Source organism: Monodon monoceros, unplaced genomic scaffold (genome assembly GCF_005190385.1).
Source record: "Monodon monoceros isolate NGI ecotype Baffin Bay Population unplaced genomic scaffold, NGI_Narwhal_1 Super_Scaffold_5, whole genome shotgun sequence".
Lineage (NCBI taxonomy): Eukaryota > Metazoa > Chordata > Mammalia > Artiodactyla > Monodontidae > Monodon > Monodon monoceros.
The window spans coordinates 105,330,504-105,355,998 of NW_021703782.1; the positions used below are offsets into that span (position 1 = coordinate 105,330,504).

The 25,495-nt window shown below is 44.0% G+C and overlaps 1 protein-coding gene across 4 annotated transcripts in view; it reads left to right on the forward strand.

Annotated features, from left to right (window-relative positions):
- STXBP1 (syntaxin binding protein 1) overlaps positions 1-25,495 on the forward strand; it is a 70,417-nt gene that overhangs the window by 18,213 nt on the left and 26,709 nt on the right. For 2 of the 4 annotated variants that reach the window (XM_029202718.1, XM_029202721.1), the window contains exons 2-7: positions 15,690-15,739; positions 17,417-17,498; positions 20,878-20,954; positions 21,945-22,023; positions 23,160-23,263; positions 24,960-25,108. In XM_029202718.1, the coding sequence (XP_029058551.1) occupies positions 15,690-15,739; positions 17,417-17,498; positions 20,878-20,954; positions 21,945-22,023; positions 23,160-23,263; positions 24,960-25,108 (541 nt within the window). Of the gene's footprint in view, positions 1-14,942; positions 15,740-17,416; positions 17,499-20,877; positions 20,955-21,944; positions 22,024-23,159; positions 23,264-24,959; positions 25,109-25,495 lie in introns of all 4 variants that reach the window. The other 2 variants (XM_029202719.1, XM_029202720.1) reach the window with 2 other exon arrangements.

Consider the following 25,495-nt stretch of genomic DNA (forward strand, 5'->3'; position numbering starts at 1 on the left):
TAAGGTTTATATTTAACTGAAAATATAAATATATCAAAATATTCCATAGAAGAGAATTCAGTGTTACTTAGCAGTAGACTCCCAAGAATAAATACTTTTTAAATATTCAAAAAAAAATACCCAGAAGTGGAATAACTGGATCATATAATAGTTGTATTCTTAATATTAAATATGAATTTATAAACTAATTAAATATTAAATTAACATCTAATGTTAAAAATATTTTGAGGATTCTCCATACTGCTTTCCATAGTGCCTGCACTGATTTACACTCCCATCAAATTTGTATTAGGGTTTCCTTTTCTCCACATCCTTGCCAGCACTTGTTATTTCTTGCCTTACCCTCCTATTTAATTTAAAATTTCTACTGTCATGTTCTTTAAAATTTTATAATAGCTCTCTGAAATTTTCTTTTTTATAGCTCTCTATTCTTGTTTCATGCATGTGGTATCTTATTTTATGTCTCTGTCTTTAAAAAACCAAAACAAAACTCTGTATAGTCTGTTTCCTCCATGCTTTTTTGTTGTTGCTTCATTTGCTTTGGTCTCTATTTTCCATATAGGAACTTTCTCAGATGTATAGCAAACCCTGACTAGCTGCTGTGACTAAAAATGAGAGACGTAGACACGGCTTGGGAGCTCCAACCTTGTGGATGGGCCTGGTCTGGGTGGGCTGTTTGTTGGGGAAGCCCCAAGGTCAGTATCTTTAGGTTTTTCTTCTTGGGCTCCATTCCCCAAAGAAGTCTCTTTCTCCTTGGAGGTAAAGGTCTGGCTGCCAGAATTCTGGGGTCTGAGTGGAAGAAAAGGGCCAAGGGATGGAGGGTAGTTCTCAACAATCCATACGTATAGCCATTTGTCCCTCTGTTTTCAAGGTGAGATTCACAGTCCCGGACTGGACTCCTGCACCCAGTCCAGGGGTCCTGTACACACTACAGTCTCTGAGGAGGAAACTTGTAGTGCTCTTCTGTGTTGGGAGAAGGACATTCACCCAGTGATGGGAAGTGGGAGAAGGGACCTAGATGTACCTGCTTCTTAAATTCCTTTCTACCAACATGCCTTATACCTTCTCCCACTCTTTTAAGTTCCAGAGGTACCTGACACTGCCAGCTCCTGAAACTGTTGAGGATTCTCCCATGTACACTTAATGGGTTTTCAGTGTTCCCTGCCGCTGGCTTCGGATTCCACTTCAGATGGAGTCAACTTTCCCAGGCCTGCTGAGTCAGTTACCACACATCAATTGTAGAAAATAAGACTCAGCATTTAAAACTAAGACTTTAGGGCTTCCCTGGTGGCGCAGTGGTTGAGAGTCCGCCTGCCGATGCAGGGGACGCGGGTTCGTGCCCTGGTCCGGGAGGATCCCGCATGCCGCGGAGCGGCTGGGCCCGTGAGCCATGGCCGCTGGGTCTGCGCGTCCAGAGCCTGTGCTCCGCAACGGGAGAGGCCATAACAGTGAGAGGCCCGCGTACCGCAAATTAAAAGGAAAAAAAAAAAAAAGCTAAGACTTTATCTTTTGTAAGAACTGCATTCCAAGAAGACGGGGGTGCGGGGGAGTGGCCACCAGCCAAAGGCTGGGGACCACCACACCCTAGTTTGCCTAGTTTCTTATAGCAAAACAACAGGCTTTTTGGGCCACTTTTTTCTTGCTTGCTTGCTGAAAGGAGAATGGAAACAGTCTGCTAGAGCCCTAGGGCTCATTGTCTTGGCAGCAAACAAAAGCCTGATTAGACAGAGGCAGGTTAAAAAATATTTGGGACATCCCAAATCCAGGAATTTCGTGCTGAATTCGCTCATTAGTTCACTCTGAAGCAGGAAATCAAGTGAAGCCCAAGGTCGTTGTTTCTGATCCTGGGTATCCCTTCCTAGATCCCAGTATACACCCTCAGTGGAGTGGTCTTTGGCCCAGAACTTTTCGCTATATTATACAGTTTGGAGAGACAGATTTCACCAGTCAGCTCTCCCGTACCCATCCCCTAGCGGAAGTCTGGGCAAAGGCCACTGTCCCAACACAGAACCAACTCATATTCTGAGGGCAATGTTCAAATAATCCCTAGGTAAATGATGGAGGGGACAATAGCCCACCTATGCATTTTGATACAAATAGACGGCCAGAGAGAATTGCCTCCGGTCTGGTGATTAAAGCAGGAAAAAAAAAACTCTGCACAGGAACTTTGTGAACATTTGATACGGAAAAATGACAGAAGCATGGCATAAAGGCTCAGGTAAAGGATTTATTCTAGAAGAAGACAGGTACAGGGAAAACAATTTAAAGCACTCTCAAACATAAAAATGATGAACCAAGAGTTCAAATGGGACGTAATGTGAAATAACAGAACGAAGTGGAAAGCGGGCTAGCCCAGCCAAGGCAATGGAAAACAAAAAATAATGGGATTGCAGAACTAATAAGCCAATTTGAAAACATAAAAAGCAAAATCTCTTCTCTAGAGGATGGAAGGCTGGCTTGAGACGATCACTCAGTCTGTATATTTGGTGACAATTTGCACAAACTCAGCCATTTCTTCTGGATTTTCAATGTTTCGTCTCTTTGGGGCTCCACCCTCTTCCTGTGCTTGATCTGAGCCCAAATCCCAACAGGATATTTTCTTTTCCTGGCCTCTTATTGTAACCAGTTCCCTGGATTTGGGAAAAGGTAGCAGCCCTCCTGAAATTAGACCTTTGTGTGTGTTGGGCCGTGTGGGTGTGGGGAGTACTTCCTGCCTTCCTGAAGCTTCCCTGAGGCTTTTGTCTTATGTCAGTTGGACACCTATTGAATGGCTGCATTGATGCTTCCAGAGGGGGATTGAGCTTGTGGCCTTGTCTTGCTGTGTGAGATTACACATTTTTAATATCCGAGACCTGAAGACGTGTAGCAAGTTAAATCCTAGAGCAGAACAGATTCGGCTGGTCAGAATCTTGGACCTTGGAAGTACAGTAATTTCTACCACCACTCCCGTGGACAAGTTACTTGATCTCTCTGAGATTCAGTTTCTTTATAAAATGGACCAGATCAGGGTTTCTCAGCCTCAGCACTATTAACATCTTGGGCTCTATGAGCCTGTACGTTGTAGGATGTTTAGCAGCATGCCTGGCCTCTCCCCACTAGATACCCATAGCATCCTCCAATCATGAAGATCAAAAACGCCTCCAGGGCTTCCCTGGTGGCGCAGTGGTTGAGAGTCCGCCTGCCGATGCAGGGGACACGGGTTCGTGCCCCGGTCCGGGAAGATCCCACATGCCGCGGAGCGGCTGGGCCCGTGAGCCATGGCCGCTGAGCCTGCGCGTCCGGAGCCTGTGCTCCGCAACGGGAGAGGCCACAACAGTGAGAGGCCCGCGTACCGCAAAAAAAAATAAAATAAAAAATAAAAACAAAAACGCCTCCAGACATTGCTGATTGTTCCCGGCAGGGGTTGGGGGGTGGGCAAAATCACTCCCCTTTGAGAACCACTAGACTAGACCATGTTTTGTCTGCTCTGGGTTTCTGGAATTATATGAAACACTCTTTTCCCCTTTTTTCCAAAGTGTATTTTGCCTAACCCTTTAGTCCTTAGGGACACTCCCATTTAAGTTAAGAAATATGATTTGGAGCCATTCAATGCTACATGTACCAATTTAAGATACTGGCCACATCTTGGGTTCCTGCCAGCATCTAGATAGATACCTAGTCTCCATTTCTGCAGTTCAAGGAGGAATTACTGCAGTCGTCATGGAGTCTATATAGGAAGAGGACAAGGTTTTTGCGGAGAAACAGGTACAAGCTGGCAGCTGAAAAGGAATATTAACAGATAAGGTCGGCTGCTGTTGGTAATGCATGAGGGCAGTGTGTTTTCTTTCTCTCTCTCTCCCTTTCCCTCTCCCTCTCTGTTTCTCAAATGTAAAATGCTTCCCAAATAACTGCATGCTTATCACTATCTTGTACAAAAATGGCCCTCATACTAGACTCTTTTCTTTAGAAAAAAAAGTCTTATTCAACAACGCTTATGAGAAACGGTGCTTTCTGTCCTGGAAGATTAATTGCCACTTCACCTTTTTTTTTTTTGCCTTTGGTCTTTTTGTTTCAAAATATTAATGTAACCAAATAGTATTTACTATTATAAGCTATTGATTTGAAAAAGAGATGAATTGTTTCGGATCCCATTTTTGATTGATTTTTCTATTTGTGTATATTTGGTAACTTCACAGTTCCTTTTATCCATGTTGTAGGCAATCTTAGGAAGAAGAAAATAGCTCTTTTGGAGCTGAGGGGAAGTGACTGTTGCATCTAAAGTACAACCAGAAACTCCTATCTCTAACCTCTTTTTGTCCCCAGGTTGAGATTTTCTTTTTACTAATCAAAGTTCCAAGGTCCAGGAGGCTTTGTTTTAGAGAGCTTCTAGCTCCTTAACCTTTTGACTATAAATCTTATGAAAGAGGGAGAAAGGAAGATCGAAAATGAGGATTTCCCATGAAAGAGAAAGTGAATTGTCATTCCTGTAACACTGTCCAGCATCTTTATGGGTCTGAGGTTAAGTTTTGGTTTCTCAGATAGCAGGCATTTATCATCACATACTCCCCTCAGATGTTGGCAGCAGTCCACGTTTTGGACATTTGCGTCTTATGCAATGTCTGGGTGTGCTCACCAGGGCAACGCAACCAAGCCATCGTTCACCCATCTCCACGCATTCTAACGCGTGTGACCTCTTCCCTTCTCTTCCTTTCCCGCCCCCCCCCAAAAAGCAAACTTCATTGGAAACATTCTCAGATTAAGCAATTTTCATGCAGCAGTTTATAGGGAGTGGTACCCTGTTTTTGCCCCATGCCTGACAATTTGAGGTCTCTATTTTGGTCTCTCTCACTTTTGCAAAATACAGTTTAGATACAAAACTATATTAAGCTATAATTTTACATACATATTTTATAGCAGTAAGCCAGAGTACCTGTCTTCAGATGAAGACGCTATGGAACAGTTCCATACTAAGCAAAACTGCATTTGTTATTTGAGTTACAAGTTTTCATATAAAATTCTCTGATGAATTTTTAAAAACAGCTTCCTTGAGATATAATTCACACATTATACCATTCAGTGATTTAAAGTGTACAATTCAGTGGCTTTTAGTATATTCACAGAACTGTGTATCCATCACAATCCATTTTTGAACACTTTCATTACCCCAGAAAGAAACTCCATACTCCTTAGACATCACTCCCAACTCCCCCATACCCCAGCTTAGGCAACTACTAATCCCCCCCCTTTTAAAAAAATATTTATTTATTTATTTATTTATGTTTAGTTGCACCAGGTCGTAGTTGCGGCAGGTGGGCTCCTTAGTTGTGGCTTGCTAGCTCCTTAGTTGTGGCATGTGAACTCTTTTTTTTTTTTTTTAATATTTATTTATTTATTTGGTTGTACTGGGTCTAAGTTGTAGCACGTGGGCTCGTTGGGGCCAGGGATCGAACCCGGGCCCCCTGCATTGGGAGCACAGAGTCTTATCCACTGCACCACCAGGGAAGTCCCCTAATCTAATCTACTTTCTTTTTATTTATTTATTTATTTACTTATTTACTTATTGCCTGCATTGAGTCTTCACTGCTGTGCGTGGGCTTTCCCTAGTTGCGGCAAGTGGGGGCTACTCTTCGTTGCAGTGCGCGGGCTTCTCATTGTGGTGGCTTCTCTGGGCTCTAGGCACGTGGGCTTCAGTAGTTGTGGTGCATGGGCTCAGTAGTTGCGGCTCACAGGCTCTAGAGCGCAGGCTCAGGAGTTGTGGTGCACGGGCTTAGTTGCTCTACAGCACGTGGGATCTTCCCAGACCAGGGATCGAACCCATGTCCCATGCATTGGGAGTGGAGTTTTATCCACTGCGCCACCAGGGAAGTCCCCTAACCTACTTTCTACCTCTATAGATTTGCATATTCTGGACATTTCATGTAATTGGAATCACACAATCTGTGGTCCTTGGTGACTGGCTTCTTTGACAGCATTTTAAGGATTCATCCATGTTGTTACATGTCTCAGTACTTCGTTCCTTTTTATGGCTAATATTGCATTGTCTGAATATTCCACATTTATTTATTCATCAGGTTGATCGACATTTGGGTTGTTTCTACTTTTTGGCTATTATGAATAATGCTGCTATAAACATTCGTGTATAAGTTTTCATGTAGACCTGTGTTGTCATTTCTCTTGGGCTTATACCTAGCAGTGGAATTGGTGAATCATATGGTAGCTCTTCATTTAGCTGTTTGACTTTTATGCTTCAGGAGTAATGTCTGCTTTCCCAAACAGGACTGCAAGTTCTTGGAGATCAAGAAATTGATTTATATATATTTTTTAATGTCCTCCATAGACTTCATGTGGTTATGGGCATTTTATTGTGCAATTGCTAGACACTTCACTTCTCTGGGCCTCAGTTTTCTCCTTTGTAAAATGGGAGTGATTATAATAATTAATCTCTGAGGGTTGCTATGAGCTTTAAATGAGAGGATACATGGAAAATGTATAGGACAATGTATTCCATATAGTAAGTCTTGAATAAATGTGGGTACTTTTTCCTTATTGGGACTAAATTATTGATTGAGTTTTTTCTTTAATAAGAGCTTTTAAAAGTATTTTGGCTAAGGCTGTTGGTATCTCAGACACTGGTTAAAAATTAGTATATAGAGAAATGCTAGGATAGCAGAAACTTTGGATATGAACATGTGTATCTGTACCTTCACATAATAGCACACTCCTCGCTGAATTTGAATAAACAGAGTTAAGGGGAAAACATTTCTAGATCCTTCTGGCTTGCGAACTTGGACTGGCCAGAATAGCCATAGTTTACCTGTCATGTTCCTCAAGAATAGAGAGAGCTCTCTCCCCAGCAATCCCTGTGAAAGAGTCTCTGAGACTTTTGAACTGGGGGTTCTGAATCTTGGTGGGTGGGTGTCAGGAGAGTGGTGGCCCCAGGAGCGGGGTGTGGGAGGTTGAGGAGAGCTCCTGGGTGGGGTCACCTCACTCAGCCTTGAACAGAACTGCCCGTTTCACTCCCAGCACGCACTGCTTAGCTGTGCCACTCAGGGGTTCATTCATCCTGCGGGCATTTGCTGAATCATTATTTTATGCCAGATGCCAGAGACGGGGCAGGAGGGTGGGTGCAGGGAGGTGGGGGGCGTTGTCATGTTTGAGGTGAATGAATGAGGCTTAGTGTTCAAGGAACTGAACACAGTGGGTGACTTGTGGAGTCCTCAGCCAGGTGTTGCTACCTTAAACACCAGCCTGGGCCACTCTCTCCTCTTCTGAGCTTGCTGAGTCTCTCTGTTCCTAGGCTGTCCCATCCTTGATCCTGACTTGGGGACTTTGCACCTGCTCTTCCCATGCCTGGAGAACTCTCCCCCCAGATCTTCACTGGGTTGTTTCCTCCTCATCACCTCCTCAGAGGACCTTCTCCCATACACCTACCACATTCTAGTTCATTAACCTTTAAAATTTCCTCTGAGCACTTATCACGCTCCAGAATGATCTTATTTGTCTCCTGTGTGTATTGGCTGTCTCTCCCCTCCACATCAGGTATAGGCACCTTAGGGCAGGAATCTTGTTTAGCTTGTTCATTGTGGTCTTTCCAGTGCCTGGAAGGATGTCTGGCACATAGCAGGTGTTCAATAATTCATCATTGTTGAATGGAGAGAAACAAAAGGGAGAATGGGAGACACATCACAAACTCCATGGAGGAGCAATAAGAAACCAATTAGAGGGCTTCCCTGGTGGCGCAGTGGTTGGGAGTCCGCCTGCTGATGCGGGGGATGTGGGTTCGTGCCCCGGTCTGGGAGAATCCCACATGCCGCGGAGCGGCTGGGCCCGTGAGCCATGGCCGCTGAGCCTGCGCGTCCGGAGGCTGTGCCCCTCAACGGGAGAGGCCACAGCAGTGAGAGGCCCGTGTACCGCAAAAAAAAAAAAAAAAAAAAAAAGAAACCAATTAGAAATCACTGGATTCTCCCTTATTAGGAAGGTCAGATACCTTTAAAATAGATGCCGACGGTGCTGGTGGTAGCCAACAGTGCTAAGTACCATTCTAAGATTGAACTAAGTGCTTTACACACATTAAATAATTTAATCCTCACAGTAACTCTATGAGGCATGTGTGGCCATCCCCATCTTATAGATGGGGAAACTGTGACACAGATTTAATAACTTGTCCGAAGTCACAGCTAGTAAGTGGAGGAGCAGGGATTTGAACCTTAACCATCTGGCTCCAAAACCCATCAGAGTTATTTTGCTTTACTTTGTCAAGGTGATCATTGCAATATAACAAAGAAAAGCACACCCAGGTTCAAGTGCAGAGTCCAGTCCGTGCTGGTGTCTGAGAGACAGTATGTGTAGTGGGAAAAGCGTTTGGATGGGGATCCAGAGACCTATTTCTGCTCACTCTGGAGTGACCAGTTGGTGGCCTTGCCCACTCCAGATGGCTGTGTTTTCCAGGAGCATCTCAATCCGAAAATGAGAGACCTAGACTCTGGCCTTAGATGGTCTCTAAAGTTCTTTCCAATATAAGTGTTCTTAAGCACCAAAGAAGTAGAATCATTGAAAGTTATTTTACTTCCACAGGCCTCTGCCAAAGAGCCATGGGTTTATGTGTTTACAATCCCACGCTTGCCTGTATGTGCATGGAAAAGGATCTGGAAGGCTGCCCCCTAAACCCTGAGGGGTTGTTTCCCCTCAAGAGTGGGGGTAAGGAGGGAAATTTCACTTTGTAACTATACAGCTCTCTATTGTTAAATTTTTTTTCTTTTTCTTTGCGGTACGCGGGCCTCTCACTGCTGTGGCCTCTCCCGTTGCGGAGCACAGGCTCCAGACGCGCAGGCTCAGCGGCCATGGCTCACGGGCCCAGCCGCTCCGCGGCATGCGGGATCCTCCTGGACCAGGGCACGAACCCGCGTCCCCTGCATCGGCAGGCGGACTCTCAACCACTGCGCCACCAGGGAAGCCCCTGAATAACGTATTTTTATAGTGACATCACAATGGGTGCCTTTTATTTAGTGCCTCGTATGTGCCAGACACCTTACCAGGCATATTGTCTCGTTAACCTTCACAACTGATCACTAAAGTATTATAATTTTTATTTTGCAGATAAGAAAACTGAAGCCTAAAACGTTTTACACTTGCTCAAGGTCCACAGCTAACAAATGCCTGAACCTGGATTTTCCCTGGTCTATCTAACTTTAGTGCTTCCCTTGGCATTTTTTCTTAATCTTGAGGGTGGGAGTGACCTTTGCCTGAGTAACTAGCCTTATACCCGCACACAAATGGGGTTTATTTAAGAGGGTGCCTTTCAGAAGAACTGCCACTATTGAGCTGGAATAACTAGAAATTCCCTGTACTGTGAAAGGGAATTTCAGTCAAAGAGGAGGGCGATTGTGGCCTGAGTTTACACTCCCTTAAATCCCTCAGCAGTGCGGAGGCACTTCTCATTCTGGTGTCTGGGCAGTAGACTCCTGGTGCGTGTGTCAGGGCAGCATGGAGCTCTGGGACTACAGAGCACAGGATATTGGAATCCCCTGTGGTTTTGAGGAGTTTGGTGATGCTCCCACTTCTCCCAAGCTTCCAGCCCATCTAGTATTAGTCATGCTATTTCAGATGTTTTGGTGTGCCATGGGCTTAGGTTCCCTGACGTGTGTCACTGCCGAGGGCAGTCATGGGTGCCAGGGCGGTAAGAGTAGGGCTCCCCGTGGGGGGCAGGGGTGGGGGAGGGGTTTGCAGCTATCCCTAGAGCCTGCGCTTTGGGGCTCCAGTTGGTATACTGGGTGCATCTGAAGGTGTCCCAGATAATCTAGGCCACCTGCTGTTGTTTCTCAGGACTTGGGAGGGACTTGTTGAGTTTGGGAGTTACCCAGGATGTGGTTGAGAAGGAATCTGCTTTCTTGCCCTTTGGCCATGAGGGAAGCGCAGTCCACCAGGGCTACGGTCCTCACGATTATGGAGAAGCTGAAGCCGCCCATATACACAGGCTAGGTGGTGGTGGAGTGGACATTTTGGCTATAGATATACATGGTTTGGAATGCGGAAATAAGATCCTCTGGCTACACCAGCCTCAGAAGGCTTTATTGTTTCTCTCCACACAAAGAGGACTTACAAGGGAGTTGAAATGTGATTGTCAGGGCTTATTTGTGAGGAAGTAGCCCAACCTACTTGATTCTTAATGCTAAAATGGGCTCTAATCCTTGTTTCCTTTTCGGTATTGGATTAGAAAAATGTAGGGCAGGATTGGAATTGGCTGACAACAATGCCCACAACAAATACAGGCCCTGAGAATTTTGGAACAGGAATCACTGGGCAGGAAGGCTTGAACCTGCACCAGTATTCCCAGTCTTTAGGACTTGTGATCCTTGTTTTGATGTTCTGATTATATCTCTGTCTTCCCCTATCAAAAGGTGACTTGAATTTAAAGTCAGTGAATTTAAATTAATTGTGTGTAATGGCAAAAAAAAAAAAAAAAAAGGAACATGTTCATCCTCGGTAATACAAAAAAGACAGTGAAATATACCATTTTAATCCACTGTCATATTAGCAAACAAACCTCAAGGTATTATTTTATCAGTTAGTATGTTAGTTTGGAGAGCCACTCAGAATACTGATGGGGGTGTAAATTGTGGTTTTGGAAAATAATTCAGCAGAATTTATCAAGAGCGCAGCATATTTATACTCTTTACCTATTCATTCCAGACCCAGAAAGCTCTCCTAACAGAATAATTTGCGCAAAGAAAAGCCCTGGGCACAAAGATGTTCACTGACACATTACTTTCAGAGCATTTTTCCTATTATAATACCTAATACGTGGTCAGTGTAAAAAGCTTGGGAGGACATAGGAAGGCACAAATTGGCACTTAAAAGATTGATCATAATCTTACCACACAAAAATAGCATTTTCATTAAAATTTTTTGCGGTGCGCGGGCCTCTCACTGTTGTGGCCTCTCCCGTTGCGGAGCACAGGCTCTGGACGCGCAGGCTCAGCGGCCATGGCTCACGGGCCCAGCCGCTCCACAGCATGTGGGATCCTCTCGGACCGGGGCAGAAACCCGTGTCCCCTGCATTGGCAGGCGGACTCTCAACGACTGCGCCACCAGGGGAGCACCCCCCTTTTTTTTTTAAATTTAATTAATTTATTTTTGGCTGCGTTGGGTCTTCATTGCTGCGCGAGGGCTTTTCTCTAGTTGAGGCGAGCGGGGGCTACTCTTCGTTGCAGTGCATGGGCTTCTCATTGCGGTGGCTTGTTGCAGAGCACAGGCTCTAGGCGCATGGGCTTCAGTAGTTGTGGCACGCGAGCTCAGTAGTTGTGGCTCACGGGCTCTAGAGCACAGGTTCAGTAGTTGTGGTGCACGGGCTTAGTTGCTCCGCGGCATGTGGGATCTTCTCGGACCAGGGCTCGAACCCATGTCCCCTGCATTAGCAGGCAGATTCTTAACCACTGTGCCACCAGGGAAGCCCTATTCTTTAAAAAATAGTTGTAACATACCTTTTTCCCAGAGCCATGTATTTTGAATATTTTCTCTCTCCGTTGTATTCACCTGGGGAAACTCTAACCCTAGTTGAAACCAACTTTTCTTTCCTTTCTGGCGTACACCTGGACAATCAAACATTACTGGGGAAGAAAAAAGAAAATCACACAACTCAGCTGCCTGGTTTTACTTTAAATTTATGGTCATGGACCTCAAATTAGCCCTTAAAACTGTCGAGAAATGCTAAAACATCTCTGTAGGAAATCCCCTTTTGGGACTTCCCTGGTGATCCCTCGGTTAAGACACTGTGCTTCCATTGCAGGGAAGCAGGTTCGATCCCTGTACATCAGGGAACTAAAAGGATATCCACTTTCCCAATCTTTGGGAAGACGTGTGATAGTCTTTCTTCAAACCTTCCATATACAGCACCACCGTCCCTACTCTGAGCCAGTGACCTTGTTTCTAATGAGGAAGCCCCTCCCCTCTGCCACCACTCTTTCAGCCCACCATTGGTCCCCTGCCTCTCCCCACTGGGTGGACCTGGTGCCCTGCCTCCTATCCCAGGTCAGGGTCTCTTCCTGTGTCTCAGACCCCAGCCCCTTCCTCCTCCTCAGGGACCTCAGTCTTTGAATGATCTGTCCTCTCTCCTGCATCATCAATCTCCCCCTCTCTTTTGGTTTATCGCCAATACCATTTTTTTTAAATGCTGTAATTGGGAATCCGCCAGTGGTCCAGTGGTTAGGACTCCGTGATCTCACTGCCAGGGCCCTGGGTTGTATCCCTGGTTGGGGAACAAATATCCCACAAGCCGCACAGTGTGGCCAAAAAAAAAAAAAAATCGTCTAATTTCTCACATCTTAAAAAAAACAAAGGACTTCCCTGGTGGCACAGTGGTTAAGAATCTGCCAATGCAAGGGACACGGGTTCGAGCCCTGGTCTGGGAAGATCCCACATGCCTTGTAGCAACTAAGCCCGTGCACCACAACTACTGAGCCTGCGCTCTGGAGCCCGCGAGCCACAACTACTGAGCTCGCGAGCCACAACTACTGAAACCTGCGTGCCTAGAGCCTGTGCTCTGCAACAAGAGAAGCCACCGGAATGAGAAGCCCACACACTGCAACGAAGAGTAGCCCCCGCTCACCACAACTAGAGAAAGCCTGCGCGCAGCAACGAAGACTGAACACAGCCAAAAATAAATAAAAAATAAATTTAAAAAAAAAGAATTGGTATTAAGTAAAAATAACTGAAGAAAAGCTTTCATTTAAAAAAAAAAAAAAAAAGAAAAACCCTTCCTTGATTTCACATTCTCTGTCTACCCTGTCTAGCTTTCATACTTTTCTCTGCTACCTTATAGGAAAACCTCTTGAAAAAGTTGTCTAGATAGTCTGTCTTCCTCATCACCCATTTTAGACTGGCTTCATCCTTATTGTTTCACAAGAATGCTTGTCAATAAAGACCATGTTTCCAAACCATCTTACTGGTCCTGCAAGCATTTGGGGTTTTCTCCAAACTTACCTCTATGTGGTAATAATGCCCAGATTTTAAACTGTAGCTAAAAGTCAGTCTTTCAAGCTCCAGCTACCCTCCCTGTATCTCCCCTCGGACGTCTCTTAGCCATCTCAATCTTTAATCAAAAAAGGATGTTCTGTATTCTCCTACAGATCAGTTCTTTCCTCCCTCTAAATCTTTTGTGTCTCTACATCAATTTCTTTGTTTAAGCCAAAAAGCTAGGAGTTACCTGTTTCCTTTTTTTACTTTCCCCCCACACCCAATTCAGCAGCTAGCCCTGTTGGCTATACGTCCAAATAGATATCAAATTCACCCTCTTCTCGCCATGTCCACTGCCACCAGCCGTGGATGGACCCTTGAGAAGCGTCCTGACTTTACTCCTGCTTCAGTTCTTGCTCCCCTCCAATCTCATCTCTACTGCACATCAGATGACGTCCCTACCCTCGGTGGCTTTCTGGTGCCCTTCAGATAAAATCATACTCCCGTCAAGGTCCCCTGTGATCTGGCCTCCAGCCTCAGCTTCTACCAGCTTCAGTTCCAAGAAGCTGTCAAGCTCTTTTTCCTTTTTCCACCTCGAGCCTTTTGTGGCTCCCTTTTTTTTTTTTTTGCCCACCACATGTGGGATCTTAGTTCCCCAACCAGGGATCGAACCTGCGCCCCCTGCAGTGGAAGCCTGGAGTCCTAACCACTGGACTGCCAGTGAAGTCCCTTTTTTTTTTTTCCTGTTTTTTTGTTTGTTTTTTGGGTTTTTTTCGTCTTTTTTTGTCTGATCCCCTCTTAAAGGTAGCTCTCCACACTGGGTTTTTTCCTTTCTACCACGGCCCTTATTTATTTACCTTAGAGCATTTGTGAGAAGCCATGATTGCCCTTTTGTTTTGTCTGCTTCCGTCACTAGAGTGTAAGCTCCGAAGGAGCAGTGCCATGTCTGCTGTTGTTCATCCCTGGTGCTGGGTCCAGTGACTGGCAAACAGTGGTATTGAGTGAATGAGTGGGTATTTTCCACATCATTATTTCTAATGGGTACATAGTATCCATTGCACAAATGTAACCTAATTGACTTAACCACTGCCTTATTATTTGATATATCTGTTCCCAGTTTTTCACCACACTGAAACATGGGAAATAATCTAAATGGCTATTGGGAAAATTGTTGACTAAACCAGGGACTATTATGCAGGCATTTAAGATCCTAGGAAGCATTTTTATTAACATGGAGAAATGAGTTTTCTTACTGAAAAAAAGCATAATATGAAATTATATGCAGCACATGGTCTTAGCTATGTAAAAGTTCATGGGAAAAGCGAGTAGGAAATAAACTAAAATGTTGATTATGCATTTGGGGTTGGCAGGATTACAAGTGATTTTTCTTTTTGATTTTTTTCAAGTATACAAGTAATACATGGTATTTTCTTCTTCATACTTTTCTGTGTTTTCCAAGTTTACTGCAATGAGTGTGTATTTTTTTATAATCAGGTAAGAAGCTCTTAAAAATTTTAGAACACTTTGATGACACATCAGATTATTGTAGATAGTCAAAAGCAGAGTCAGGAACCATCGTGCTCTTGAGAGTGACCTAAAATGCTTGAAGCACACTTGCTAATGACAGCTCTTAGCCTTGAGTCCTTCCAGGCCTGTGGATGATCTGGGTTTAGAAAGAGTAGCAGAGCGCTGTTTCCTGTGAATCCTCCATGACCGGGTAGACTTGTGTGTGGTGTGACATTATAGAAACTGTGGCTTGCAAAAGTGTTGGTTTTGGGTGAGAGCATCCCACAGATGTGCTCAGGGTTGGAAAGATATCACAACTGCTCTTCACGTCTGTTTTTGGAGCTTGACGGGGGCTCACGTGCCCTGGGGTATTGTCATAGCATTTTACGCACTTGTCTTAAGTCAGTGGTTCTCAAACCCCAGACCCTTTTGGGAATTCGAGGTCAAAACTATCTTCATAATAAGACTAAGATGTTATCTACCTTCTCACTCTTATTCTCTCACAGACGTACACTGGCGTTTTCCAGATGCTATATGATTTAAGAAGCAGAACCCAGCTGTCTTCTACGAAGCCAGACATTAAGGAGAGTTGCAAAGATGTAAAACAATGCCAGTATTCTCACTAAAATTGTTTTATTATGGAAAATATAAATAGCATTTTGGGAATTCCCTGGTGGTCCAGTGGTTAGGACTCAGCACTTTCACTGCCATGGCCCAGGTTCAATACCTGGTCAGGGAGCTGAGATCCCAAAAGTTGCACAACGCAGCCAAAAAAACAAAAATATAAATAGCGTTTTAATGAAGTGCAACTATGTTATCACAGAATGGGTTTATTATTATTGTAATTGAATTAACACATATTTTAAAAATTTCTCAGTTTAACTTCTAATACAGGAAGTGTCAGTAGATATTTGCCCACATACACAAACACTCTTTGGGGTCCTCAATATTTAAGAGTATAAAGGAGTCCTGAGACTACAAAGTTTGAGAACAACTGAATTAAGGAAACAAGAAGAGAACTGTCTTTATGGTGGATTGATTATGGCTCAGTAGACAGATTGGTTGAATTGCATGACTCAGGAGAACAAAGCCTATGGAGGGAAAATGACCTCATCTAATAGGCAGGGGTTGGAAGTCCTTGAAATTACATTAGATTTTTTCTTCCACCTCCCCCCTCCTTCCCTCTCTCTTTTCCTCCCTCTCCCCTTCCCTTCCTCCTTCTGTCCTTCCTTCCTTTTTCTCTCCTTTTTTAGAGATCATGCATGATGTGATAAAGAAGGTAAAGAAGAAGGGAGAGTGGAAGGTAAGTAGAAAAGCACAATTAATGACCTTAAAGGTGAGTTCATGGGGAAAAACAAGAATGGAGTAGAGTTGGGGAGAGGCATGTAGGTGGGGAATGAGGACCTTTGCTGTGTCCAGAGGATACCAAAAGCTTCTGGACTAGAGAAAGGTAATCTGCTGTGCCTCCCATTTTATACGATCCTGGTTAGGAAATCTCTTGGTCATAAAGCTTATCTTTAAGATCACCTGGTGAGGCATTCTAGAAGTGGAACTCTTTTATTCAAACAAGATCTTACCTGAATAAAGCAGAAGGTAGAATTATTCTGCTTGCTATGGGAGATGAGAGGGGACCCTTCTTGCCCCTCTGGTGGCCCTAAAGCATGTCCATGGAGCCCACACAGCAGTCCGAAAAGCCCTCATCTGGCCTATCCCGTCTGCCTGTAGCTACATAAGACAAAACAACTAAGTTTGTTTATTCATTTAACATTGAGAGCAATGCTGGAAACTGTCATGTACCTGAAACAAGTATTTAAGTCAATCTAATTGATTACGGCCTCGTTTCTGGCAGTGGGTGATGCAAGTCGGAAACGTGCTGTCCTCCATCCAGGAAGTCTTTGTTTGAAGGACCATCTGGTTGTCTGGGGCCGGGCATTACAGTGACCAGGAGAGCACACCGTCTTACTTGAACTTCCCCGTGTGTTGTTGAAGGGCTTATGCCAACCATTCTTGCTCCCGAGTTTTCCTGTAGTAAAGTTCACCGGGCCTGGGAACAGCAGAGCTGATTGGTACCAGGAGGCTTTTGAAGTCTCACCCTGGCCTCATGAGATTACGTTTTAGCCGGAGCATCCATCCTCATACCCAGAGTGGGAGGCCAGCTGGTGGGAACTCTTTATGCCTGCCTTTCTCTCTTACCCTTCCCATCAGTAATGGGCTTGTGGACATGTGAATTTTAAACTAAGCTTGAGGAAGCTGCCTCATAAAATGAAAACTGATTGGCCCTCGTGCTACAGCAAGATGCTTTCGGGTCCACATTTTTCCAGCACCTGTTGCCTGGGTTTCTATCTTTGAAGAAGGATAGGAGAAATAGCTTTGTTTTAGCTCCCTCTCTCCTCTGTGGGCCGAATGGAGATAGGAAAGGTTGGCTGAAGAATTGCAGGTATGAAGCTTTTAGACCAGGACGGCATGTTCTTATTCTTCCCGTCTGAACTGAGACAGAGTTTGCTCCCGGGATGACACGTGTGCTGGTCCATCCCGATGATGTCTGCGGAGTCCTCTCCTTCCACCCCATAAATGTGGCGCTAGTGTTCATTCTCCCATTAAGGAAAAGTTTACGCCCTGAAAAAATACCCTCTAATATGGATTTCTCCGAGTGTGAATGCTGTAGATGAATTTTTTTCTTTTTCTTTTCTTTCTTTTTTTTTTTTTTGCATTTTTATGAGTATTTTCTTTGTCATGGAAAAAACTTTAATTTTTTTAACTTTAAAATATTAAGTCACATCAGTGAGAGCAAACTCTCCTAGAAGCTTAGGTTTGGTGGGGAAATAAAAGCTAGCATGTCTCTCGGCAAACCTCTGGCCCCGTAGGAAGCATTGATAACTCAGAGTTTTGCGTTTCTAGGCTCCTTCTGAAGTCTGGGTCAGCGGAGGAGATCATCATAGCAGGTGCCCGTCAGGCTGTAAACTGTCCCCTTTGTTTCCAGGTGCTGGTGGTGGATCAGCTGAGCATGAGGATGCTTTCCTCCTGCTGTAAGATGACAGACATCATGACCGAGGGGATAACAAGTGAGCGGCCTTCCCTCTGCCCTCCCGTGACACCCAGCCTTCTGTTGGGGTGTTCTTTCTCCTCCCTGTCTGTTATTATCTTGCTTGACGTTATTTTTTTTTTTATAATTTTTATTCATGAAACCACATTCATTTTTTTTTGCTGTTGGAGGCATCGGGTCTTTGTTGTGGCATGTGGGTTCTTCCTGTGGTGCGCAGGCTGAGTTGCCCCACGGCATGTGGGATCTTAGTTCCCTGACCAGGGATCGAACCCATGTCCCCTGCATTGGAAGGTGAATTCTTAACCATCGGACCACCAGGGAAGTCCCTATCTTGCTTGACTTTAGATCTTCCAACAACCTGGATGGTAGGACCGTAAGTTCCTGAGAGAGACCCCAGGCTTTCTTGTTCATCATTGAATCCCCCACATCCAATCCAGTGTTAGATGCCCATTAAGTATCTGTGAAAGGATGCCAAAGGAAGGCTCAGTCAAGAAAAAAAAAAAAAAGGCAGGCCACCCAATAGAAAAGAATGGACAAAAGGCACTTAACAAAGGAAGAAATCCAAATGGCCAATAAATACGTGAAAAGTTGGCCCCCTCAGTAGTGGTCAGGGGAATGCAATTAAAACCAGAGTGAGATACTGCTGTGTACTCAGATTGGAATATTTAAAATATGATAATGCCTAGGGAGGGTAGGAGGGAGGGAGACGCAAGAGGGAAGAGATATGGGACCGTATGTATATGTATAGCTGATTCACTTTGTTATAAAGCAGAAACTAACACACCATTGTAAAGCAATTATACTCCAATAAAGATGTAAAAAAAAATAATAAAATAAAATAAAATATGATAATGCCAAGTGACAGGATATAGAAAAATGGGAACTCCGATCTGACACATGTCAGTTGGTACAGCTACTTTGAAAAACACTTGGTAGAGTCTAGGAGAGTTGAGGCATGCAGATCCTATGAGCCAGCACATCTGCAGTTAGATGTGTGTCCTAGATAACCCAGGTGTGTGCGCCCGGGATGCTCACAGAGCATCACTCATAGTAGCCCCAAAGTGGGAGCAACCAAAGTGTCCACCAGGAGTAGAATGGTAAAATAAATTGTGGAATAGTCACACAGCAGAATACTGCTGATATATAGCAAAGAAGAGGAACGAACTCTGACTACTGGCCCATTCCAAAATGCAAATGAATCTGATAAACAATGTTGAGCAAAAGAAGCAAGGTACATCCTTAACAATATGCTTTAATTTACGTAATGTTCAAAAACAGGCAGAGCTAAGCTCTACTGCTTTGAAATGCAGGGACAAGTGAGTCTTAACCACAAAGAGAAGTGATCACCATTCATGTCACCATGGTGGTTCTCTTTGGGGGGAAGGGAGGAAATTGTGATGAGCGAGGGTGAAGGAGGGCACTTCTGCAGTGCTCATGGGTTCTGTTGCCTGACTGGGGTGGTGCTTGTGCAGCATTTGCTTTATAATTATTTGTATATTTATGTTTAATTCATTCTTTGGAATGTGCTTTAGAATTTCACGGTAATAGGTTTTTGAAATAAGTTAAATCACCTGCTCAAGGTCATTGGCCAGTGTCACACCTGAGACTAGGACGCAGACCTCCTGGCTGCTGTCCCCAGCTCTTTTTCACATTTGTGTGCATCTCAAGTCTTACTTAGGAGCCCCTTTCAGGGGAGATCATGTATTTTAATCTGTGAAACAGCATTGATGGAAAAGGAGTCTATTTTGAGGTATTATTTCAAACAAGGAAGTTAACCTTTGTTTTTCCTCCTAAAATACTTTGGGTGGAACATACCTGTTGCAGTGCAGCTCCCAGTTTTTTCCCCTGGAGAGAACTTTTATATGGTATGTGGCCCACAGACTACTGCTGGTCTTTGTCAAAATTACTACCATACCACAATTACGGGAGGAAGAGCAAGGAGGGTTGAGGTTTTCATTAAGCTAGATGAATGTAATTTAAAGGTTGGTGATTTCATCATTTTTTAAAACACATTTCCGCCAAAAAAAATTTTTTTAAGATAAAAAATAAAATAAAAGCATATTTCCAAATCTAGTTTATCTATCACCAAAAACATAGTCCTGTAAATAGGAGTACATAATTTTTGGTGTGAGTTTACGTCATTCAGTGATCCAAGACCAGACTTGCCCCCGTTTCAAGCTTACAAAGTTATTTTCCTCACTGAATTTTTTAAACTTTTTTCTTCCTCTATCAAGGCAAAAAATGCAAATACAGGAAAAAAGCCAAATGTAGCTAATGAGCTTCTAACAAAGAAGCAGCACCGTCCTGCCCTCCTTCTTCCTCCCCCATGCCCTGGGATCCATCACCCCAGAGGCAGCCACTCTGCTCTTCTGGTTATCTTTTTGATATTTCTAAATAAGTGCTTACAGGAGTATCGCTTGATTCATCATGTTAGACATTACCTGTTGACTTCCTGTGGTAGATGAGGGTTCAGCTCTCCCCTCCTGCCCACAGACTCTTCCCTATCCCAGAAGTTTTTTTTAAATGTCCTTACTTGCAAAATTTAAAAGTCAGCAAGCCTGTGTTAACCACCCCCAAATATTTGGGGGGGGGGAAGTAGTATTGGCCTATGAAATTCAAAAACCTACAACCCCTGATAACGTAGATGGTTGAGAGACTTTGGTTTTAATTTGAACATCGTTTGGGGTGAAAAGTCTTTGTAAATGTTACAAGGGATACTTCTAAAGGGATGCTTTTATTTGCTTACATCACCTGCGTAGGAAGAATGGCACTGTACGATTTCCTGCTCGCTCTGTGCTGGAGGACAGTGTAGTGTAGGTGGTGCACCTTAAGCTTTATCAGGTGACTAGCGAGACGATGACTCAGGTCTTCTTTCCCCAGCAGATGAAGTAGCTGACACACGGTAAAAGAAACCAGCAAACCAAACACCCATGGTTTGCTCTAACAAAATTTGATGTTTAGTCTTTGAACTGTTGAAAGGAACAGTACCATACAGAAGGTATGTTTGGAATGTCTTCATTTGATATACAAAGGAAAATGATAAAACGATCTAATTGTTGAAAAACCAACCCAACATGGAAATTCTAAAGGAATTGGGATTATCTAGGACAGATGAGAAAAAACTGAAGGAAGAGGCAAAAGACTAGATCAAGGAATTTACTTAAACTGAAATGGGAAATAGGAAGTATTTAGTGTGATAAGGTTTCAGGTTTTCTACCACCTGAGCCTCGTGAGACAGAGGAACGTGGTAACTCTGGGGAAGGGGCGTTGAGTCTTTCCTCCCCCCACTGTAGATTTTTATTGCACCAGTCTGAAGGTGGCCTCTCTCTATGGCTTCTAGTTTTATGATCACCAGTTCTGTTTTCTTATTTACCATGGGCCGCTGTTTTGTTGTCTAGTTGTGGAAGACATCAACAAGCGCCGAGAGCCGCTCCCCAGCCTGGAAGCTGTGTATCTCATCACTCCCTCTGAGAAGGTAAACCCTGCCCAGAAGAGCTTTGGCTGAGCTTACACGTGCTGGCTTGGTGTCTGGGTGGCATCACGTCTGATGGTTCTGGGTGAAGCACGCATTTAACACACTGCTCTGTTTAAGCATGCAGTCCACCAACGGGGAAGGTGGGGTGTGGTGAGGAGTGAAGAGTACATTCATTAAGCTTTCTGCCAAAAGCCAGGCTGGACCAATCTCGATTCCCCCTTGTGTTAGCTTTCTAGGTGGGAGATCACTTTATCTAGTGATCCGCCTCCAAAACTTGGGTATTTTATGCTTTCAGATTTCTTTTTTTTTTTTTTTTTTTTTTTGCCTCGCCACGCAGCTTGCAGGATCTTAGTTCCCCCGACCAGGGTTTGAACCTGGGTCCGCTGCAGTGAAAGCTCGGAGTCCTTACCACTGGACCACCAAGGAATTCCCAGATTTATTTCATCAATATCCAGTTAGGGTTCAAATTTACCTGTCTTATCATTTTGGGGGGTTGGTTCAAATCAGTATCCCAGCAAGGCCCACCTTCTTGCTTTTGGTTGCTAGCTGTCTTAGATGTCTTAATCTATGTAAATTCCCCCCAGTTTTCATGTTTTCTTCTCATTTTTGAAAACTGGCTTATGTATGAGCTTCTGCAGATGCAACTAAATTGCTAGGACTTCACCACAATGAATCTCCTGGTAGGTTTCTGACCACTTCCCTCTTTTGTGGGTCTCTTCTTAGGAACCCAAGTTATGGTGGCTCCAAAGAATGGACGCTGTCATTTTGGAATGAGCTAGGGAGGCTTTTGTTCATCTAAACTCTGAAACAACCCTAATCTTAAATCCTCAGAACTCAGTTATGGCCGAACATAAGTTAGAATTATACATCAGAAATCCCTTGCTGTTTTGTGCATGTAGCTTGAAGCCAGCATGGATTTGACTCCGTTCAGATGTAGGTTCCATTTGCTTCTAGAGTTAGATTCAGTTCCCTTTTCTTCCCTTTCCACAGTCTGTCCACTCTCTCATCAGTGACTTTAAGGACCCGCCGACTGCCAAGTACCGGGCTGCGCACGTCTTCTTCACTGACTGTGAGTACAGCTGTCAGCTGCCGCCCTGGCCTTCCTGCACAGCCAGACTGACCCCAACCAAGCCAGGCCAACAGGGAAGAAATGGGTTGTGCCCACTTTTGTCCTGATCTTTTATTTTCTCTTCAGAAGACAAATTGCATAAGAGAGAAAAATAAACGCCCACAAATACAAACCTACTATGTCATGCAGTCCCTTCCTGATTAAAAAAATAGCTCCTCTTCTAAGGTCTAGCACGTTCAATGCTGAGAAGAATTTTCCGAAGCCAGCCTTGGTGTTTCATTGTATAGACTTCCAGATATCACTATAAACTTCAGTGTGTTTCCATCTACTTTTCAACTACAAAGACACTCTGATCTGGTGGTATTCGTATCAGGTAGAAGTGTATCATTGTCCTAGAATCTGTTTTCTTGCTTTGTGGAGGTTTTGTGCATGGAACCTAGTGCAGAGTGCACAATAATAACAGTTCACCCTGTGTTCTCTCTGGGGAAAACCCCACAAAACTCACCACTGAGTAGATGGGGGAAGGTTCTTGCAAAGAATAATTTTATACTCTTTGAAGACGGGTGGCAAAGAAAGCAGGTAGATGGCATTAGTAATAATAAACCAATGACACATTTCTGGGGACCTGAAACTATTTGTTTGGTCCGGAAGAGTCATGAGAAATCGTGGTTCCTCCCTCCACCAAGTGGGACTCCTGTGCAGCTGAGTTCCTTAGAGGCCCTGGGGAAATGTCTGCATCGCATTTCCCAACGATTTTATTTTTCTTTACTTATTTTATTTTTCATAAGTATCTCAGATGTGTGGTGTTTGTTTATATTACAGGCCTTTTCCTGATCCCTTCTTGATCTCTCTTGGTTCTTTTTCTTCCTCTTCTTAATGTCAGAAAATAGTTTTTATTAGCTCTCAATATCTCAGTCTTTATTGCCATTTGTTTCTTTGTTATACGTTGAGGGCCTTGTAGGTGGTTTTGTATTCCTTTTATTCCTTTTATACCCTAGAGGTAGTAGGTTGTCGGGTAGGATGAACTTTCTGTTTACCTTTTTTAAATCCTACTAAAATAAAGAATTCCCTGGACATGTTGAAATGAACCAGAAAATGGGCAGGAAAACAACCTACTGTCTTTGTCATTCTGGCAGCTTGTCCAGACGCCCTGTTTAACGAGCTGGTAAAATCCCGAGCAGCCAAAGTCATCAGAACTCTGACGGAAATCAACATTGCATTTCTCCCATATGAATCCCAGGTGAGGCTGCGTGGGGGGAGGGCATAGAAAATCCACATCCTGGCTATTCTCTCAGGAACTCTGGCCACGTGCGAGAGGGTGGGGCAGGGGTGCAATAAAGAGAGTGGGGGAGGGGATTGCTGAATGACGCGTTGTGAGTGGACGTTTATGTAATGGCAACAGTAGTCCTTAGGGGTCTGCGCAAGATGCCCTCGTGTTAGTCTCCAGTTATTCCTGACTTTCTGCAGCCATCCTGCCCTTCTTAGTGTTCATTTCATCCTCACTTACATTGTTCACTCCTATTGGCTGACTCCTTGACTAAGCAAAAAGTAGCCAATCCAGAAAGAGCTTGGGAGGAGGGGAGGGGAAGGGATCAGACAACACCCGTTTGCTGCAAAGGAGACTGTTTTTAATGTAGAGATAATCTCAGCTTGTCATGTGCCGAAGGAACAGATGGTAGCCTTCGTCATGAGCTGTTAACGCTTCAAGTGCCAAAACCTCTCCTCTTGGAAAAAAACAAAGTCGTTAAACCAGTAAAGGTGAAGCTGATCATGAGAGAACATACAAAATTTATACCTTAGTATTTTAAAATTTGTTAAAATGCCTCCTCCTTGCAAAGAAACAAAAAATAACACAACTTCTGTGCATTTTGTAGAGGTAAGAGATGATTGTGGCATTTTGGGTCTTTATAGATCAGCTTCTAGACGCCAGAGAGTGACCAATTCTTGGGTAAGAAGAGATGGAAAAAATAAGAGTGTGAATATTTTAAAAAGACAGTCTCTTTGCCCTCTTACTTGGCCTAAAGCTTAATCTCAGCTTGAGGGCAGGAATTTTTTTCCTCTGTGTGAGCCATGTCACCACCTGGATTGAACAAAATCCAACTTTAGCATATTCAACCATATTATATTTCTCATATATTTTTGAAACGTAATAACCTTTTTTTAAAACCTCAGGTTTTCCAGATCAGGGTAGTTTACCTCATAGAGATTCTGAGTGAATACTGATAGCTGGTAGCCTCGTAGTTTAAGAGGGAAGTTTAGTCTTCTAGGACCCTCCACAAAAAAAAAAAGAAGAAAAATGCTTAGAATATACTATGAGGATAGGAAATTATTAAATCCATACAGAGCTCCTTTATTTGCTACAGTCACAGCACAATTTCTAGCCTGTCCCTTATTTATTCAAACTTATAATGAACGGCCCGTGTGGTGTGCCAGGACCTCCTCCCCTGCTCTCCTCCTGGGCTCCTCACTGGTCATCAGACACAGGCACACGCCTGCCTCAGGGCCTTGGCACCAGCCGGTCCCTCACAGAGCCGCCTGCTGGGGAGAAACCCTGCACCTCCTTCAAGCCCTGGCTCAAGCAGCCCCTCCTCAAGGAGGCCTCGTGTCCTCCCTGTCCATCCTGTGGGCATTCTCTCCCTGCTTCTTATGTTCTCATACACGTACCCATTTCTCAAATACCATAAAATTTACTTTTCATTATGTTTGTTGTCTGCCTCTTCCTGCAAGATTGCACGCTCCTTGAGGGCAGTAATGGTTTGGTCGCTAACAGTCCCAAGTGGGACACCCAAGCCGTGTTTGTAGAAGAAGTGAAAGAAATGAAAACCTGAGACACCCAGCCTCACTACCAGCTTGGAAAAAACTCTGATGGTTCACCATTCTGGATGAATATGACAGTTCACCGTTCTGGAAATATATGTATTTCTTCCCCGTCTCAGGTGTATTCCTTGGACTCTGCTGACTCTTTCCAAAGCTTCTACAGTCCCCACAAGGCTCAGATGAAGAATCCGATCCTGGAGCGCCTGGCGGAGCAGATCGCAACTCTGTGCGCCACCCTGAAGGAGTACCCGGCCGTGCGGTATCGGGGGTAAGGCTGCGCCCCAGTCTGCCTTCGGTGGCCCCCCCGCGTGTCCCCGAGCAGGGAACTTCCTCTGGCCTTGCCATTCGTCTGGCAGTTGTCTCCAGAGGGTCAAGATTTGAGCGTCTCCATTTGTCATTATTTTCCAGTGTTTTTGCTCTTTTCTAAATTTTATTGTGGAATATACCAATACATACAGAAAAGGGCATGAAATACATATATTCAGTTAGTGAATAACTAAATGTGAACCCCCTGTAACTACAATCCAGGTTTCCTACAATTTTTCATCTCTTCCTAACCTTAAAAATCAAATACCCACCTTGCCAAAGATGTTTCAGAGTAAGATAAAATACAAGGAGAATAATTCTCCAAAGGACACATTTCTCAGATTTGATA